This window comes from Temnothorax nylanderi, unplaced genomic scaffold (genome assembly GCF_030848795.1).
Source record: "Temnothorax nylanderi isolate EJ_2023f unplaced genomic scaffold, tnyl_v1.0 TNYL_tig0163_pilon, whole genome shotgun sequence".
Taxonomy (NCBI): Eukaryota; Metazoa; Arthropoda; class Insecta; order Hymenoptera; family Formicidae; genus Temnothorax; species Temnothorax nylanderi.
The window spans coordinates 37,857-57,582 of record NW_027249225.1 but is presented as its reverse complement, the minus strand read 5'-3'; the positions used below and the strand labels follow the sequence as shown (position 1 = coordinate 57,582).

General features: G+C 41.1%; 1 protein-coding gene across 3 annotated transcripts in view; it reads right to left on the bottom strand.

Annotated features, from left to right (window-relative positions):
• Positions 1–491: 491 nt before the first annotated feature.
• The window catches only part of Atpalpha (sodium/potassium-transporting ATPase subunit alpha), a 39,197-nt gene continuing 19,962 nt past the window's right edge, over positions 492–19,726 (bottom strand). For 2 of the 3 annotated variants that reach the window (XM_071715411.1, XM_071715410.1), the window contains 8 exons: positions 18,279–19,679; positions 17,880–18,204; positions 17,181–17,417; positions 16,678–16,979; positions 10,710–10,804; positions 6,986–7,160; positions 6,456–6,688; positions 492–6,229 (listed from right to left, as the gene is read on the bottom strand). In XM_071715411.1, coding sequence (XP_071571512.1) covers positions 6,109–6,229; positions 6,456–6,688; positions 6,986–7,160; positions 10,710–10,804; positions 16,678–16,979; positions 17,181–17,417; positions 17,880–18,204; positions 18,279–19,679 — 2,889 coding nt within the window. In that variant the 3' untranslated portion in view covers positions 492–6,108. Of the gene's footprint in view, positions 6,230–6,455; positions 6,689–6,985; positions 7,161–10,709; positions 10,805–15,607; positions 15,703–16,677; positions 16,980–17,180; positions 17,418–17,879; positions 18,205–18,278; positions 19,680–19,726 lie in introns of all 3 variants that reach the window. The other variant, XM_071715409.1, reaches the window with a different exon arrangement.

Below are 19,726 nucleotides of genomic sequence, written 5' to 3'. Positions count from 1 at the left end.
AATATAATCTATATTATTATTATTATTATTATTTTTACAAATTTACAAGTCGCAGATACTTTCTCGAGAATATTTCTGCCTGCAAATTTGAACGATTCGTCAATAATGTCAATATCATTATTTCTATTTATTTGAATATCTCTGTCAACAATAATAATAATAAAAACTACATAATAACAAAAAGTAACGACAATAATAATTGCGAGCTGATCGCGTGCACATTGACTAAGTTTACACGGCGCCGTTAATCGGGTTTAATAACATCGGTAGTTCTTAGACTAGCCAATCACACTCATTCTTCAGAAGAAGGGAATAGCTGTGATTGACCGGCCTAAGAACTACCGATGTTATAAAACCCGATTAACGGTGCCGTGTAAACGCAGTCATTGTTCCTACAACAGTTTCAAAAAATGGTGCGGCATTGTAAATTATTCGACGGTTGTCACGATCGAAGAGGAAAGAGGAAAGATAAGGAAAATGGGAGGCCGCTCTATTAATTATGTATTTTTTATTTAACATCAAAAGTAATGACACTTGGGTTGTATTTGTATCAGTTTGCGATGTAATCCGCGTGCGTGTATGTTACGTATGTATATGTGTATTGCGTGTAAAAACAAAACTTATATAGAATAATAATTAATTAATTAATTGCGAAAAAGAGAATCGTCAATCAGGAGATAGATAGCTGCTGAAACGGGGTGTAATAAAGTGTCTTTTTTTTCCGAGCATCTTTCTAACCGGTGTTTCTCTACACGCGATGTATAAAGTGTGCAATGTGGACGTGTGGGATGTACGCGACGTTTTAAACGCACAAAGAGGAAAAAAGAAAAGAAAAGAAAAGAAAGAAACAGGAAAGTAGAGTACGGTAGGCCTGTGACAAAAAAGCGTTCCCTTCTCCAAGGATGAGACCGCCTTTCGGTCGAGGTCACCGTCGTTCGCGCGTGCGATCTATTTATTCGTTTTCAATTATTTAAAATATGTACAGTATTAATAAAACGTCATCCGCCTTCCTTTCTTCCTTTTTCTTCTTTTTTTTTCATATTTTTTTAAAGATTTTTTTTTAATCGTTCAATGATTCCGACGCGGTATGCGGCGGGCTGTGCAGGCGCGCGGCGTCAAAATGCACCGAGCATTTCCCTAACGAGCGCTAAAAACGCGCAAGTCTTTCATCGGATTGTAAGAAAAAGAACGAAGAACCGCATTTCTCTTCTTCGTGGGTTGTGGAGGGTGTAGGGAGTGAGCGAGAGTGTGTGTGCGTGCGTGCGTGTGTGTGTATTTCTCGATCGCGGAGAGAATCACGACGTTCCTGCTTTCGTCCTCGAGAAACGAAGAGTAGCACAGGGAGCATCACGTGCCGCTTGCTTTTATTATTATTTTTTCATCCGGAAACACGCGGAAAAGAATAGAGGAACGAATGTGATAATCGCGTCTAATGAGGATCCTTTTTCGATTCCTCTCTCTAAATCGCGCGCGCAAATATATGAAAGCGTAACATTGGCCTGCACTCCACTGAATAAGCTTGAAGCGCTTGATGCACGCGTGTAAATAATAAGCATGTAAGCGCGGCATCGTCCCGCTCAGTCCACCGCAAAAGGATCGTGTGGTCTTAGACCGGAACTTCCTCCCCGCCTGGCGTGTGTGTCTGCTTTCAACTTCTATTTCTCTTTCCTCTTCTTCCTCCTCCTCCTCCTCCTCCTCCTTCTCCTCATTCTCTTTCTCCTCTCTATCGTCGCGCCTTTTCTACTTTGTCCTTAATCTCTTTTTTTTTTGTTCGCTTACGTACTTTGTTTTTTGTCTTCAACACAACACGATCTAAACTAAACCATATATAATAATTACATCTAATAATATCTTATTGTAACATGTATTATTATTATTATTATTTATCATTATTATTTATTTATTATTACTATTATATTATATTAATAATAATTAAATTATATTAGCCTAAAGTAAAGAGGCTGCGCACAACGGCAAAGCTTTTTTTTTTGGGCTCCTACAGCCCCCCGGGCACGGAACACCCTGTCGACAACGCTGCGGATCTTCTCCGTAGCTTCACAGATATTCATCGCACACGCCCTTTTCTCTTCTCGCATACATACAGGTGTGCTTCTCTCTTTCGTTCTCTCTCTCTCTCTCTCTCTCTCTCTCTCTCTCTCTCTCTCTCTCTCTCTCTCTCTCTCTCTCTCTCTCTCTCTCTCTCTTCACCCCCTATTTTCTCATGTGCATCCATTCTGGAAAAAATGTGTCATTTTCGGCGATTCACCGAAAATAACAGTTACGCACGAAACCTCTTAAACCTCTTAAATCTCCGCATTTTCGTTGTGACAGAAGCGATCGATCTACGACGGAGAGGTAAAATCCGAGCTCTACTCCGAATTCCGATTCGGCTATTTGCTGCGTCCCTTTCTTCTAAATTACAGTTCCATCTATAAAACGGATAGAGGAGGAGAATTGAGAATAGTTAATCAGGATCGGCGTCGGTCGATCCGAAAACGCCGTGGCTGAATAACGTCCGAATCGATAGACCGATGGATAGTTTTGAAACATCGCCGATTCGAGTTTCCGATGACATACGGACTCGCGTGTCATCCTCGCCTCCCCGATGCCGATTTCCTTCTCGCCCCCGTGACTTGACTCGACTCGACTCGACTCGACTCGTGAGAGAGAAATGCCGCTTCGTCATTCTCCCGCATGTCACACACTTAACGCAACATTCCCTCAAGACATCTCTCAAATGTCTTTTGAATCGCACATCCAGGACACGGTTCGCGCAACCTCCCACGCGCGTAACAGAGAAAAGGTCGCGAGAGGTCGAGAGAAAGCGCATCGCGCGTCGTCGTCGTCTTTTTCTTCTTTCGTATTCACGTGTCCACTCGTAGCGAGACTCGAGGCGACGACACCGAATGGAGGGAACCGGCGAAGGAAGAAACGTCTCGCGTTTAAGCGCATACAGGACATCTCGAGAACACCTCGCTCATTGAACACTTAGGGTAGTTTTGGGGCCTGGGCCGCCGAGAAAGCGTCGCATTTCCGCTCATCGACCCGCGTTCGCGTTCGCCTTCGCGTAACGCCATACTCTCAATGAGAACGCAATTTCCTCGCGGTTATTGTAACGTATCGTTGTAACAATGTAACCGCGATCGTTCCATTCTCTTCGCAAAGCAAAATACGGTCGCTGTTTAAATATATCAAGAATGCTCATCACGACACAAACGAAAAAAGTATTACTGATTCGCAAAGAAAATGGAATGATTGCCATCCGATCGCTACGAGTGTTTTTTTATCACGTTCCACGATTCTTTCAACGATAAACGAGTAGCTGAGAATGGTCTCTTAAAATTTGACTTTCTTGCGATCGCCAATTTTTATTTCTTAAAAAGTACCATATTTCCTTATCATCATTTCTGTCATTGTTATCCAAGATGCGTATCTCTTCAAGCACGTTTATCCGCTTAGACATCATACATCATCTACCGTTAAAGGAAACGAACAGTTGTTCGTTCAGACATTCTCATCCCAGTCTTCTCGCCAACGAGCAGCGCGATCGCGTTTGGAGCAAACGCGGGCAACGACTGACAAAAGCCCTCGAGGGAAACGATGAGGAAGGACATATTCGTGTGCGGTTCGGTTGCGAGATCGCATCGATCACAAGTCTCGGATCGTCCCGGCCCGAAAAAAAAGTCGCGTGGCAGGCATTTTAAGTCACGGTTGTGTTGTTTCGACACTACACGCACAACGCACATACACGCGCACGCATACCACACGTAAAACATGGATAATGACAGCGTGCTCGCCGGCTGGCTGACAGAGATCGCGAATTCGCTGCTACACAGGGCGTTCCGCGTTGTGGGGGGGATCAATGATTTATAGCGAGCTGTCCCGCTCTGGCGTTTTAAATCTATGAAAAACTAAGAGAAGGAATTTTTATACTCTTCATTTAGCTTTTATCTAAGTAAGAACGTTTCTTTTTTTTTCACTTTTTCTGCTCCGCGCGCGGCCTGTCTCTTCCTTTTTTCTACATCCTGCATAGTGCATCGTTAATACAAAGTATTCACGGTACTCGGCATTCGCCGGTCTCATTATCCCGTCTTATTGAACATTATCGCGCTTCCTCCCTCTCTCTAATCACCCTTTCCACTAGCGCGCGCGCGCGCGCGCGTGTTAATCAATAACGTTTCGTAATTTATTTATTTTCTCGGATGGCATGCGGCAGATTCTCCCTTTTTTCCCTTCTTTCTCTGGTTCGCTGGCAACCAGGCCGCGACCTCTCATCGCTCTAACCGCATGCGCAATTAAATAACGTATCGCTTTATTAGTCCGTCCTCGTCAATCGGTATATAGTGATTCAGTTGATACTTATTTTATATATACTGTCCACGTATCTCTTTGCCGCCTTCTGTCTCTTTCTTCCTCCTGCTGCTCGATGTCGATGAGACGAACCACTCCGCTCTCTCCGTTAGAACCAACCTCAGCACCTTCTCCCATTCTGCCTCACCGTGTTTGTCGCGTGTGTCAGTGTGATATTAAAATGTCACGCTAAAAATTGTAACTACTGAAACTACGCGATACGTTTTCGCCGTTGTTTTCCTGGTAGCTATGCGGATTAAGACTCGAAACCGAACGTATGTCGTTTATTAATAATAATAAATACTGTGAATGCGGTTTTATTTAATTATATTTAATTATTTATTTCATTTAATTATTTATCATAACTCTTTCTCTCTCTCTCTCTCTCTCTCTTTCCTTTATTTTAGTTATTTTATCATGACGTATGACTATAGACCGTACTCGATACATGTCATATCAGGTCCTTCGTTACAATTAACAATTAATTTTCGTACGAAGTATTTCAGCGTCACGCGAAGTCCCTATGAATTTTTTAACGGTTCTCTTGTTACATTGAGCACTTTCTTTCTTTGCTCTTTCGCGTCGGTCTCTGATCCTCTCGTTTTTCAATGAGTCTCTCGTCTTCCAACTAAAGTTCTTTTCAATGGAGGACGTGTTGAGTGTGCCGATCTTAGCGTACCGATATTTTGCGCGCATTGATCGACGATCAACGAAAGCCTATTACGAAGTTTCTTAGTAACGCAAAGATGTCTACGATAATACGCCACTAGTAGTAAGAAGTAAGAAGTCGCGTGAATGTAGTAAATCGCATTCGACATACATAAGGACGCACGTGATTCCGTGATTCTCTATCGCGCGTAAACGCCCCATCTTTTTCGAGTATGTCCGTTTCCGCTGCTGTTCCGAATTTCCGTTCTCCTCGCCGCGCCGCTTCTCTTTCGGCTTCCTTTTCGCGTTTCGTCGCGTTATCACGTTTCTTTAGGCCTGACACTCGTGCATCAGTCGCGCTGCGACGCTATCAACTCAACGATTTTCCATTTCGTTCTCTCGTTCCTTCGTTCCATCTTCGAGCGACGCTCGCAGAGTATATCCTATCCAGAATTTGACAGCAGCAGCACCAGTCGTCACCGGAAAGCCCCGTAGTCGTGTTGTAATCGGACGCGGCTTCTCGATCCACATCGTTCGCATGATAGTAATGGTGGAATTCCTTCGATGCCTCCTCCTCCATCGACGGTTTCTCGAACACCGAATCAATTTTTGAGATTGCGAAACTCGGTACGCGCGTGCAAGCAATTGGCAGCGAAGCCAGAACGACGAGCGTGCTCTTTGTACTTCGCGCTGTATCTATATAACACTAGAGGGTCTTTTCCGTGTCTTTCCCGTATAATAATCTTGCGCCTCTTTTGTCGTGAAAGCCAGCGCAAACTTGGCGCGTCCTTCGTTGTCCACCCGTTACTCTCTTGACACGTTATTCGGGCAGACCCAGTAGCACATCCCTTGTGAAATGTGTTACATCTGTTCAACATGAGTGATTTACTTATTTTTCTTTTTTCTTTTTTCAAGTGTATCTTTCTCAGGTATGAGTATGCGTCTCATTCTCTCTTATCCTCTTTCTTTCTCTCTTTCGCTCTCGCTCTCTATCTCTCTTTCTCTCATCTTCTTTCTTTCGGTCTCTTTCTTTCGCTCTCATTCTTTCGTTCGTTCATTCATCCTCTTGCGCGCGCGTTTTGCATGCGTGTGATTTAATCCTTTTTGCGTCTAATAGTAAGTTTCTTGCTCGAGCCAGCCGCCTGGATTTCGGCGGAGGTAGAATCGTCTCGTTTCGTCGTAGATGAAGATGGCGAGCATGAACGGTAGAGCTGGCAGCCACCACACAAATCTGCAACGTACGTGAATTACATGTTGCTATTTTTTTTTGTCGCATTATATACTGCCAGTTTAAAATTAATTATAATGCAAGAGCTATAACATGGATTCTGCAATCCATTATTTATATGTATATGTTAAATGCTCGAGTAAATATGCATGATCAAACTATTGGATACAAATTTGCTTCGTTACACATCAGATAACAAGAGATGTAAAGATAGATATAAAATACGTACTTCAATGGGAACATACGAAGACCCTTATCCATACCGGGCGTGTAACTTAGGAACGCAGCGAGAGCGGTCTCAAACACGAGACCGAAGTTCAGAGCCCAGTTTCTCATTCCCTGGTGAATAATCGAGTTGCGGCGCGTTTTGCAAACAATCAGATCAGCCCATTGCACAATTACGATTGATACGAAGAAAGCTGTGTGGCAAGTGAACTCCAACGTTTTACGATCTCTGTAGGTCTGTTTATAAAAAAAAAAACAAATTCGCATAATCAGTCCACACGTATTACTCTTGTAATGTACAACTAAATCAAGAAATTCAGAATTTATATCCAATATAAATTAGTTTTTCCTATGAATATAATTTTAAAAAGTTTGTATTATATTGCGAATAATTTTAAGAATGGACCTAAAGAATATTTACGTGATATTTTTTTTTATTAACGAAGAAGAATTGGTTTTCCGAGAATAAAATATTAGTTTTCGTTCATTTTAATTTCTTCCATATTAGATTGATTCTAGATTTCTCATATTTACCCATTCCTGGCCGTAACTATCGGTAAGATCATTGATAGCCTTAGAATCCCATTGTTTCCGAATGCCAAACAGATACATAGGCAGGAATCCATTTTCAGCCATGATAACGAAGTAGACGAAGAAGCCGGCCGCGGCTTGAATCATACCGATTTGACCGTATGCCATCGAAATAAGCCTAGATACAAATAAATGTGTTAAAGAATATTCTCCCTGCGCAATGACATAATTGACGTTAGCTTTCGAAGAATCCTGCTTTTTGCCATAATCAATTCACCGCATTAAAAACAACACGGACATTTTATGCTACGAGAGCAATTCTCGATAACGAGATTTCGGCATCAATATAGAATTTTTAAGGTTTTAGGGAAAAAACTTGAAAAAATTAAAATTCAATTAAAGATTGATCTTCTCACAAGTTCTTGAAAGAGTGAGCGGCGAAGAGTTGATTTTTTAAGTCAAAGATGGTTTTCGAGCGACATTCATCTGGGGGAATTTTGCTCTTTGCAAATGATTCTTAAAAGCAAAAAAAATTGGAACGTTTCAAGATTCTTCGAGAGTTAGGAAATCTTCGTCACATCAATCGTTCGACTTTGATGTTATTTCTAATAGTCTAAGTTCGTGTTAAAGTTACGGAAGCCATGGTCACCGGTTAGGGGCAAAATGCAGATTACTTACCAATAGGTAGACGATTAACGATCGATTCTCGACAGTGAGGCATGCCACACAGAGCAGACAGATCAGACAGATCAGACAGACAGACAGATAGATAGATAGATAGATAGACAGACGAGTGGACATAGCCGTTGCTTGCCAATTCTCATGATGGCAAGTTGCATGGTTAACATCGAAGCTGCCCATTCCTCTCGTTAATTCTTTCCCATTAATACTTCGCACTACCAAAGCTTACCCCGCGCACGTTTCCAGGCTGATTTGTGAATTAATGTTACAACGAAGTGATCTACTGATTGGCACAAATATCTTACACCACAATTGAAAATTTCAAAGCAACAAGATAGACCATGTCCATAATATGTAAGACTTTGAATGTGATTTTATATCTCATATTTTAAGTAGATCTTACAAATGACGGACTTAATCTCTACTCTTGCTTCGAATTCGATTCAGTACAATAATCTGACTAGAGAATCTACCTGTTGTTATTATCAATGCAATTTTGCAAATAATTATGCAACATTATCAATTATTATTAGTAAACTAACTGAAAGATTTGTTACAAGCATCGTATTATTTAATACTAATCGTAACAATATTGAAAACCGCAAGTGCAATTATAATCTACATAAATAATCAATAATTTACAATTGGTCAGATTATTGATATGATCAAACTGTAGAGTAATTTTGTGATTTCCGCGTTTGCTTTTTTTTTGCAACTAACTATTATCGTATTAAACTTGCTACAAATCACTAATCAGAATGCATATAATCAATCGACAAAACTAACGTCAAAGCAATTAGTGTAAAAAAGCATGCAGCTAGCATCTGTGCGCAGAGTTAAGCCAAGAAAGCGAGTCACATGTGATTGCGACAGATTAGTCATAGTTAGATTAGTCGTACTGAGCCGGTGGTTAACTCATCAGACTCACAACTTGTCAGGTAAGTAGAAGATGCACAGAGAGTTTTCTTATTAATGAGTTAGTGTTCGCACAAGCGTGCCAGAGGCATCGCAATGTCAAACGTAAAGAAAAAAATGTTGCAGCTCGGCGACAATTAAAATTCCCGACGTCGCGTCGAGGCAGTCGTCGAATGCGACAAAGCGGCAGAAGCCGATAATTGTAACGCGATCCGCGATGGATCACGTCGTTCGCGGTAGAGAAGGAGAGGCTGCCCAAGCCGTGCATGCCGAGTCGTTCGTTCTCAAAAGCTGCTCTCGGCGGCGACTCTCGTAACTGGGATTGCTCTCTAACGTCAATGAGAAGTGTAAAAAAAGTGAAAGATCAAAGATAGCGAGAAAGAGAACATTCGGGGCGAAACGTGCACTCCGCGAAAAACTCGTCGGTAGCCCGAATATCGTCGTTTTTCCGGCGAATATTTCCGACGATGTTAATCCTCTGTTTACCGTGCATGAGATTCCATTATGTCTGCATCTGTCTCTGGAAATGTTATCTTTTACAGAATTTTTACAGGATGAATATACGTCAGGCGTCAGGCATTTACACTATGCATTGATATAATAAAATATGTTAAAACGAAAAATTCTATTTCTCATATTAAGTTATAAAATATTTAAAAATTCTTTTTATGTTATAAAATAAAATGTTGTACATTCCGACGTCTGATTATAAAATAAAATCTCCAGAAACGAATGTAGATCTATTGAACCAGACAATCGGCAAACTAAGGAGGGATGCTGTCAATATGTATATATCAAATTTTTGCAATTATTTTGCAATTATATATACAACTTGCCCGGATTTTGAATAATATCTGTAATAGCCGAATAATCAATTATTGACAGCAATACTGATAAAGTTTCCGATGTTGTCGCCCGCGATTTGCGCGCATACATCTTATGCAACAATTAGAAAAAAGTAACACGTATAAAGTTAAAGCTAAGAGATCTCAGTGTTAGTCATTGATCGGATAAGAGATTTTAGGTGTATCTAAAAAAGCATTCGGCATTCTCAACATCTGAAAACTGTTCTGTATAGGTAAAACTTGCTTGTGCTCTATACTAGTTAACTAGATTCCTAGAGTCAGATGTCGTTTGTCTGCTGACACAGAGTGTCTACCGAGTGTGTTTCACTCGCAATCCAAGATCTTTAAAAGAAAAGAAGTAAAGGGTCCTATCATTTTATCAATGATCTCAAAAACTGGCCAAGAAAAGCTTGGAAGGCGTAATAATTTTATTTTTCGGCCGATTCTCTTCCGTAATTAAACAGCGTGTGACGTTACGGAAAAATACAGGTCTTCGCGAAAAAGAAAAGACAATGGTATACCACGACTCACCATTAAAGTCAGCAGACACTCTGTTACGTATTATGCTGTTATGTATTAAGACTATTAAGTGTGTACACATTGCGGTCCAAGTTAGAATCACACAATAGCCGTCCCAGGACAGTTGTTACTGCATCATGCAGATGAATAGAACGCTGCACGCGTAGACGAAGAATTCTAGGAAGGCTGGTTACTTCTAACTCGGTTCACAAGCACATTCACCGTGTGTGTGTGTGTGTGTGTGTGTGTGGGTGTGTTCGCGCGCGCGTGTACACGTACGTACGTACGTACGTACGTGTGTGAGATCTACTATCGTCAGAGCAGTCAACTATTATCAGAAACGCGACGTTACGTACATCTATTTGCTATTTGCAAAACGTATTTTATCCTGTTAACACGCAACACCGCTGTGTAACAGCGTTGTTTCACCGTCATTAGTCGTTATCATCGATTAACCCTTTGTTGGACATACTAGATAGCCAGCTGTCTCTTCTAATCTATCCTCAATCGTTGGTACATCAGGCAATATTCGCGCATGCTGGGAATCGAATATTCCGGTCGTTACTTCGAGTTTCTACTTGCCAAGCAAAGGATCAATCACGTCTGACGGCCCTGGCGGGTGTGCTAAGTGTGTACGTGTGTATGTGAAACAAGTAAATAGTAGTGATAACGGTAAAAACGTGTATGTGAATTGACACGGTACGGACGTCAGTGCAATAGGTTTCTGTTGGTTTTTTTTTTATTAGGTGGGTAATTAGGAGACCCACCTTCGGTTGACAAGATTGTCTCTGTAAGGATCGCGTGGCTGCCGTTTCATTATGTCCGACTCCGGTGCCTCGTAGGCTAGCGAGATGGCCGGCACCTGCCATCCACCACTGATTAGAAAATGCTAACTACCCCTCACCGCATTACAAAGAAGTTATATGCAAGAGATATTATACCATTATTGGTAGTTTATGCACATACACTCTCGGTAATCGTGTATGTACGCGCAGTGCGAGCGAAAGAGATAGAGAGATTTGGAGATCGCACAAGACAGTTTAGCGTCGATCATATACGTTTTTATTGGCGACGATATTGCGTTTTCATGCGATTCTTTCAAAACACCCGAAAGGTGATCTTTCGAGATGCTCGAGAAAGCAACCGCAGCGGCCAAGGTTCCATCCTAAACGCAGCCCGTTTTAGAAATGAAATTTCGTTCTTGCGTAAAATTGCATCAGAAAATAGTGCCGTAAAAATGCGTTAGAAATATGTGGCATAAAATTGCGTCGAAGAATAGCGGAGAAAACCTGGACAGTAGCGAATGTATTAGCGAGTGTATTTGTGCATTAGATCAGGCGCTGCGTTTAGATGGACGGCCTAGAAACGGCCCAGAAACGACCCAGGAGAAAGAAATCGTTTGTGCTATATCTGAAGCAAGTGAAAAAAGGTCGTGATTGGAATCACACACACGCGGACCTTTCGTCCTTTTTCCACTTTGACATTTTCACGCATCTCCAATCGTTACCATCGGCTCTCACAGTCTCCGATTGAATTATTCTCAGTGATGCTCGATGAATCATACACGTATAGGGACAAAAGCGTTACAGTAATTTTAACGTTACAACAGTTTCCAGCAAACAACTTCGTTACGCGTACTACAAATTTTGCTAGATACATTCAATTTCAAATTCAAACTGGAATTAGAAAGACTTTCTTTTTAAAGCTAGCGTCATTGAAACTTACAAGTCTGAGGGGGCGAATATAACGATAAGCGAGATAAATGAGCGTCATCGAGCACTTCTGGGATGCAGGTGAAAAAAAATCCCTTCTCTTTCGTGCACTTCGAGTAGCTTCCTCAAGCTTTCGTTAATATCGCGGCGCAACCCCCTGATGCACATAATCATTCTCGCGAAATATTATCGTGAAAAATATGAGCTATCGAACTAACGAGTCATCGGAAAATTTTTAAACAACAGAATGCACGTTTGTGCACGAGGGGGCTACCACGGCAATTTCCCACTTCCAATTAACATACACATATAGATTCTCCCGTTTAGCAAATGTTTTTGCAAAAGTATATCAGTCGTTTCAGCACCCATTAGAAAGTTGCCAGTCGCAGAGTGGGTAGAAGGCAGCGGCAGTAGGCAGCGCATTACATAATAAAACGTGAGAGGACTGTAAAGAATAAAAAACTGCAAGAAAAGTTCATGACGCTCAAAAATGTACAAAAGTGTCTTTCTCTTTTGGCGGTGATATATGGTGGCAAGTAACGAACAGTATAGTAAATAGTAAGTATAGTAATAGTAGTAATATATAGAGGTAGTAGCAGCGGCAGCTGTGATATAGTAGATAAAATAGTAATGGTAATAAAAATTCAGTAACTATAAGTAACGATGCTGACTTGTGGTTGTAATAATAATGGTAATAAGACTAGTAGATGAGGACAAGAATAATAATGGTAATAATTACTGAGCATCAAAGATTAATGTAAATATATATATGTGTGTGTGTACACACACCTATATATACACACGCACATATATATATCTATATACATAATAAACTACTCCTGCAAGAAGATTGTTATAACTCAATCAAGTTCAATTTTTCATAATTACAAAATATGTTACTACATGAGTTAAAATTTTTTATATCCAACTTATAAGCAAAAAGTGACATAATATTGAGTTACCTAGGAAATCGCGTATCACGTTACTTTTGTGAAAATTTACTTTTTGATTTGCAGTAATATTCTTCCAGGAGTGTGCGATATATGTACGTGTAAGATCGATTAGAGTTCAACTGGCTGATTAAGATTTAAGTTTCGTCGACCAATGCGAAACATTTGTTAATGTCCATTACCAATGCATGTTTTCCGATATATTCGAAATAAAAGAATCTTCATTCCTTCCTGCTTTCCCTGAGCGATTCTGTCGACGAAACTTGCTTCTCCCTGAATTACGAAATGACTAAGAACGATCGTTGCTCAACCAACGATGAAAAAGAAAGAAAATAAATCGCTTGATGCAGAGTTTATTTTTCTAAAGAAAAATCCGGTAAATTCTACGGAAGAAAAGAGAAAAGAGTTGCTGTTGCGAAAAGAGAAAGAGAAGAAATTAAGAAAGATATGCAATGCGCGTCATACAGGTGTAGAAAATCACCGCGGCGAACTTGCGGCTGTTCTGCATCTATCGATTCAATCGGTTTAGCTAATATGTAGCTCTTTTTCGCTGTATAAAATTATTAAAGTCAACTTACGTGTTTGCGATTAAACAGAAACAAATAAATAAATCTTTAGATAAAATATCCTACAATTTCACAAAGTTCATGGTCCTGTTAATTTGTCTGGCACGCAACAATCATGTTCTTCTTGTTCATTCATCCCTACACCGCGTTGGACTATCGAATGGATTTTCACTAAGCTATAATAAACTAATCAATTCCAAATTGAAAAAAAAATTTGTTTTCCTGAGCGAGGTGCAGCAACGATAAAACCTGGCTCAAGGCAATTAAGGCAGCCAGGAATAATGGAGGTAGATAAAGATATAGAGGTAGAGAAAAACGATGAAAAGAAAGAGAGATTAAAAGAAGAAAATCACGTTTCATATATGCAAACCGACGTACGGATGACAATTCTATTCTATCGTAATACTATTCTACTCAAGTGTCTACGGAAAAAGAGAGACAGAGAGAGCACTACCGTTTACTCTATGAGAACATTTCGGGCTTCCGGAACGTGCGAAACTTTCTTATCGTTCAATCTCTATGTCATTCGAGTCTTCGTGGTACCGACAATGACGCGGAGCAGATTCGCAAAGTATAACAATCAAGTGAAAACAGTCGAGTTGCACATTTATGATAAACATCACATAATATTCACAACACAATATACAAATTCCCTTGCATTCCTTGATACTTGTATCACGATTTAGAGAGGGAGACTCAGAAACAGCGGCAGGACGCGATACGATGAAGGATGGTATAAAAGAAAGAGTGAGTAGAGAGAGATAGAGTATATATGTATATAGAGTATACTCTGAAGAGAAAAATAAATTTATATATATAAAAATAGCGTGCACGCACGCAAGAGAAAAGATGGAGAAAGAGAGAGAGAAACGGAAGATGAAACAGGGATAACGATAACAGAAATAAAGAGCACTCTAAGTAGGAAAAAAAGGCGAGATAAGTAAAATGCTGAAGGGAGCGATCATGCGAGTTCTTCACAACGACGCTTGTCTATGTCTCGTGGACGTCTCAGCAACCCATATACACCTCAAGCCAATGGCAGACCAGGACAGATGACGACCGCAGCGAGGAATTATAAAACGATGGGAAAATTGAGCTCAAAGAGAATAAAAAAAACTAGAGATACTATGTAATAGAGTTAGTTATGAAAGAGAGAAAGAGAGAGAGAGAGAGATATATATATATATAGAGAGAGAGAGGAGAGAGAGGCTTTACAATGCGATTGGCTTACCTTCGGCGTAACGAAACAACACTAATAAGACCGAGGATCATCATGATGGAAGCGCCTGTGACCGTCAATATAAAAGGAAGAAAAAATTCTCCGAAAAGAAAAAATTCACGATTGCCCGTCTCGCAATTAAATCGTCTCACTTTTCGCGAAATTAAAGAGAAGGCATATATTAAAACATATGTTATAAAAGAATTCAACTTTTTCAGAAGATAACAGGACAGTTTGATGTACGATCATCATTTGATTCCACTATTCTTTTTCATAAAAATACAAATTATTTTGAAAAGGTCGACGACAAATCATGGACGAGCAAGCGTTGTTTAACGAAATTTAATCCAGCTTATCGTTAGAGCGAGTATAGGATACGAATAGAGAGACGAATAGACTGAAAATAAAGCTCGCGTGTCTCTCTCCCAGCGACCAAACACCTTGGAGCGTGTACCATATCCCGTTATTACCTTATCCACATTTTGTCATTAGTCATAGTGTGTCCCACTCAACAATTCGAGCGATAGGCTTGGCAAATTAATCCCTACATCGCGTGAACTTTATCAAGTGGCCTTGGCGGCAATGACCAAAGTAGTACTTTAAAAGGGAAAAGAAAAGTGAAAGAAAAAGCTAACATCTACTAACTGCTTAGAGTACTTATAAAGACAATACTCGAAAGATGACAATATCATACAATATTGCTCGGTAAAATATCTAGCGTGTAAATCAGATAGGAGATTAAACAAAGTACATTATTTATGCGAGGAATCAATTTGCCCGCGAATTATTGTTACCCAGTTCACAATTCCTACATCGTACATGATTATCGAACGATGGCGAGTTAGAAAAAGACCAATATACGCATGTTGCCTTCCCGCATCGAACGCATTTATATCGTATAATACAAAATAGAACGGACTAACTACTAAAGTTGTCATAGAAAGACAAAATGTGTAGCCGATCGAGTGAGAGAGCGATCGCCATGTGATTGAATTTCCGAAGCTCTACCCGATTCTTAGAAAATGTTTAGACAATTACTTGAGAAATTCAGTCTAAGAAAGTTAACCAGTTTTACCGATATTTCGAAAGTTCGATGTATGAATTCGACTTATCAATCGGGAAAAGACTTCGAAAATACAGGGTATCATCACCGATGACTCTTTCGAATTATAGAAAATCTGATATAGCTTGTCACAATATTCATTGTTGATGTGTTACCTTTCGTTAACTAGCTTGTCAGTGAAGGGGTTTCGTGGTTGTCGCTTCATAATATCGCTCTCTGCCTCCTCGTAGGCTAGTGAGATGGCGGGTACCTGACGTCACATTATCAAAGAGCTCAGTAATAACGCCAACAATTAAATAACGATAATGTCTTCGGATGATGTTGAAATAAGAATGCTGACGTGTCGTTCATCTTATTTAAAATTCAACTATTAATCTCTCTGTACAATCTGATGTAAAAACAATCTTAAGAGAATAAGATTATAATCAAATCGATATCGACAGCATTCTTATGTGTGTACAATGAAGCATAGAAAATAAAAATAATCAACTGAAAAATAAAGAAATTAAACTGATTAAGAAATTGATTCAGGAAGGAATCAAGGGAGTTTAGAGGAAATTTGCGGTATCTTGCGTCGATAAACAGTAAGCAGCTTTCTTGCAGAGATAAAGTTCCTGAAAAAGAAACGTTAAACCACGAACATCTCCCGTTACGACAAATCTCTATTCCTACTCAAATGCAAATTTATTGTTCATATTTTGACGTATTTTGTTCAATTTTTAAATGTTTAAATCCCTGTAAGATAATTTATCTAAATTATACTTTTGCTTGGACTCAAGCTCCATCAGCGCACAATTAATCTAAAAGGAAATAAAAATATTCAAGAGATTAATTGATGAATACGAGTTGTTGACCACCACCATCCTGACTGGTTCAAAAGCTATCTACAAAAAAAGAAGATATTGTCGAACAAATTTTCGAGGAACTGTTGGTTTACATCATGCAGTCATCGTATCAGGTTTAGTATTCCAGACATATCACGCTGGTACCTATCAATTAATATAAGTATCAAAGACTATCGGTAATCTTTAAGAAACAGTCGTGGGGCTTCGTGACTATATAAGCTATCAGGATAAAAAACACGGACGCTGAAATAATTCAATTAGCCAATAAGAAGGAAATCGAGTAACAACTTTCGAAGAGCTTTCCGCGAGATGCAAACGTCTCTTCCGAATATTGTTACTCGACTCGAGTCATCATTTTCTTGTAATATTTCGTGACTCACCATGTCGGTCCCTAAATCGATGCAAAGGATGGTGACGGTACCCAGTGGTAAAGGGATATCGCAGAGGATAAACGCCAAGAAAGGCGAAATTTCGGGTATGTTCGAGGTCAGAGTGTAGGCGATGGACTTCTTCAGGTTGTCAAAGATTAAACGACCCTCCTCCACGCCTGTTACGATCGAAGCAAAGTTGTCGTCGAGTAAAATCATGTCGGCTGCTTGCTTAGAGACGTCCGAACCAGCGATGCCCATAGCGACTCCAATGTCGGCTTTTTTTAGAGCAGGCGAGTCATTCACACCGTCGCCTAAATAAATTAAATATTTGTACATGTTTCAATTATAGATAATTATTATATCACAATTCATATCATTCTCATGTTAAAAATAAATTAGTTTATCCAATCCAAAAAATTCATGAAGAATTTAATTCTAACTGAACAGTTTCTTCGTAATGCGTTGCTAGGTATAATAAAACATTCATATTAATTTTTCTTCAAGTAACTTACCAGTTACAGCGACAATCGCGCCCATTCGCTGGCAGCCTTCGACGATGATGAGCTTCTGCTGAGGCGAAGTACGGGCGAACACAATTTCGGTGTGGTACCTGAGAATCTCGTCCAATTGGTCGGAATTCAGTTCCCTGAGTTCGGTTCCGTGAATGACCGCGGCTTTAGCCTCGCGAGGATTTACTTCGGATACCGGGATATTTAACCGTTGTGCAATGTCTTCAACGGTTTCGTTACCTAAAAGGAAGATGGAAATAATATTACCAAAATTGAAATAAAAATGAAATAAAGGTTGATTCTTTTTTTTAGAAAAATTCAAATGAGAACATTCTCAAACCAATACAATTATTACAAGCGAATAATTATTCTACGCGCTATTAATTAATTGTAAGGTATACGCGATCATCAATCAAAAAGTTGGACATGTTACTATACCGCATTATTTTTACAATGCGAATTTTACTTGACATTATCCTTCAATAAAACCTCCCCAAGTTCCGCGTACAAAGATTGTTGTAAATCTTAAGCGCAGCCTATTATCTGAAATTACGTCTCATTAAGAGATTAAACTCATAAAAGCATCATAATCGAGGTCGACGAATAAGGCTACGAAGATATCGCGCGATATCTAATCTTGAACGTCATCCGAGAATTGTTTATGTGATAAAGTTCATCGATACATAACGTGTGAACGTGTACCTTCAGAGATGATGCCGACGGATTTGGCAATGGCTTTGGCAGTGATCGGGTGGTCACCGGTAACCATGATGACCTTGATGCCGGCGGAACGGCACTTGGCGACTGCGTCGGGCACCGCGGCCCGGGGCGGATCGATCATAGACATCAGGCCTACGAAGCGGAGCCCTTCGACTGGGAAGTTGGGATCGTCGGAATTGAATTTGAAGCCAACCGGGAACTTGTCAGACGGCAGTGTGTAATCACAGAAGCCGAGCACTCGTTCGCCGAGTCCGCCCAATTCCAAGTACGCGTTATTGAACGCCTCCTTCATCTCTTCGTCGAGAACCTACGGATGCCGAAGAGTTTAAAAATTAAAAAAGTTATAGGATAGACAAGTAGATAAACTGTTAGATAAGTTACCTTCTCTTTGCCGCCGATAAATATGGTCGAGCACCTGTCCAGAATCCTTTCGGGAGCACCCTTCATCACCAAGAGATGTCTAGGATCGTTGGGATCGTCCGATTCGTGAATGGATACCTGATATTTATTAGTGGAGTTGAAGGGAATTTCGCAGGCTTTCTTGTTGCGTTTCCTAATGCCCATGACATCGCCCAATGCCAGTTCCATGCACTTGAGCAACGCGGCCTCGGAGGCGTCACCGTTCACCTCTCGCTTCAGTATCGGTTCACCATCTTGACCCGGCTTGAACTCGGCACGATTGCATAGGGTCGCGATCTTCGCCAGCGCCTTGAATCCCGGACTAGTGCGGTCGTATTGCAAGCCGGACTGATCTTCTGTGGTATCGGCGTCGATAATCTGATTGTCGAACCACATGTGCGCCACCGTCATACGATTTTGCGTGAGGGTTCCGGTCTTGTCCGAACAGATGGTCGAGGTTGAGCCTAGAGTCTCCACAGCCTCGAGATTCTTCACCAGGCAGTTCTTCGAGGCCATTCGCTTGGCGGTCAGAGTGAGGCACACGGTCACAGTAGCGAGGAGACCCTCCGGTACGTTCGCCACGATAATACCGATTAGGAAGATGACGGCGTCAAGCCAGTGATAACCCAGGATGAAGGCTATGACAAAGAACGTGATGCCGAGGAAGACAGCGACACCGGTAATAAGGTGTATAAAGTGATGAATCTCCTTGGCAATCGGTGTCTCACCGGTATCCAGGCCGGACGCGAGACCTGCAATCCTTCCCATTACTGTCTGATCGCCACAACAGATCACCACGCCTTTGGCCGTGCCTTCCACCGCATTCGTCGAGAAGAATGCAAGATTCTTTGTTTCGAGCGGGTTCTCGTTCGTGAACTCGGGCGACCTCGATTGCGGTTCGGACTCGCCCGTCAGCGAGCTATTGTCCACCTTGAATCCACGGGCCTCGATGATCCTGACGTCGGCCGGTATCCGGTCGCCGAATTTAACCTCGACGACGTCGCCCAGCACAAGATCCTCCGCCCGTAGGGTGAGCTTCTCACCCTCCCGGATTACGGTGGCAAATTGTGGCACCATGTTCTTGAACGACTCCATAATCTTGCTCGACTTGCTCTCCTGGTAGTACGAGAATATACCCGTGACTATCACGACCGCCGCGAGGACGATGCCCAGGTAGAGATTGTCGTCGTTCGGGTCCTCGCTGGTCGTGGCCTGGATCGAGTACGCGATGAAGCAGAGGATCGCGCCGATCCACAGCAGGAGGGCAAAACCACCGAACAGGTTCTTGCAGAACTTGACCCATTCCGGAGTCTGCTTCGGCGGTGTCAGGGCGTTCGGCCCGTCCCTTTCCAAGTTCTCCTTCGCTTTTGCGTGGCTGAGGCCCTATTATTATTTTTATACAAACATTATTAACATCTCTCTCTCTCTCT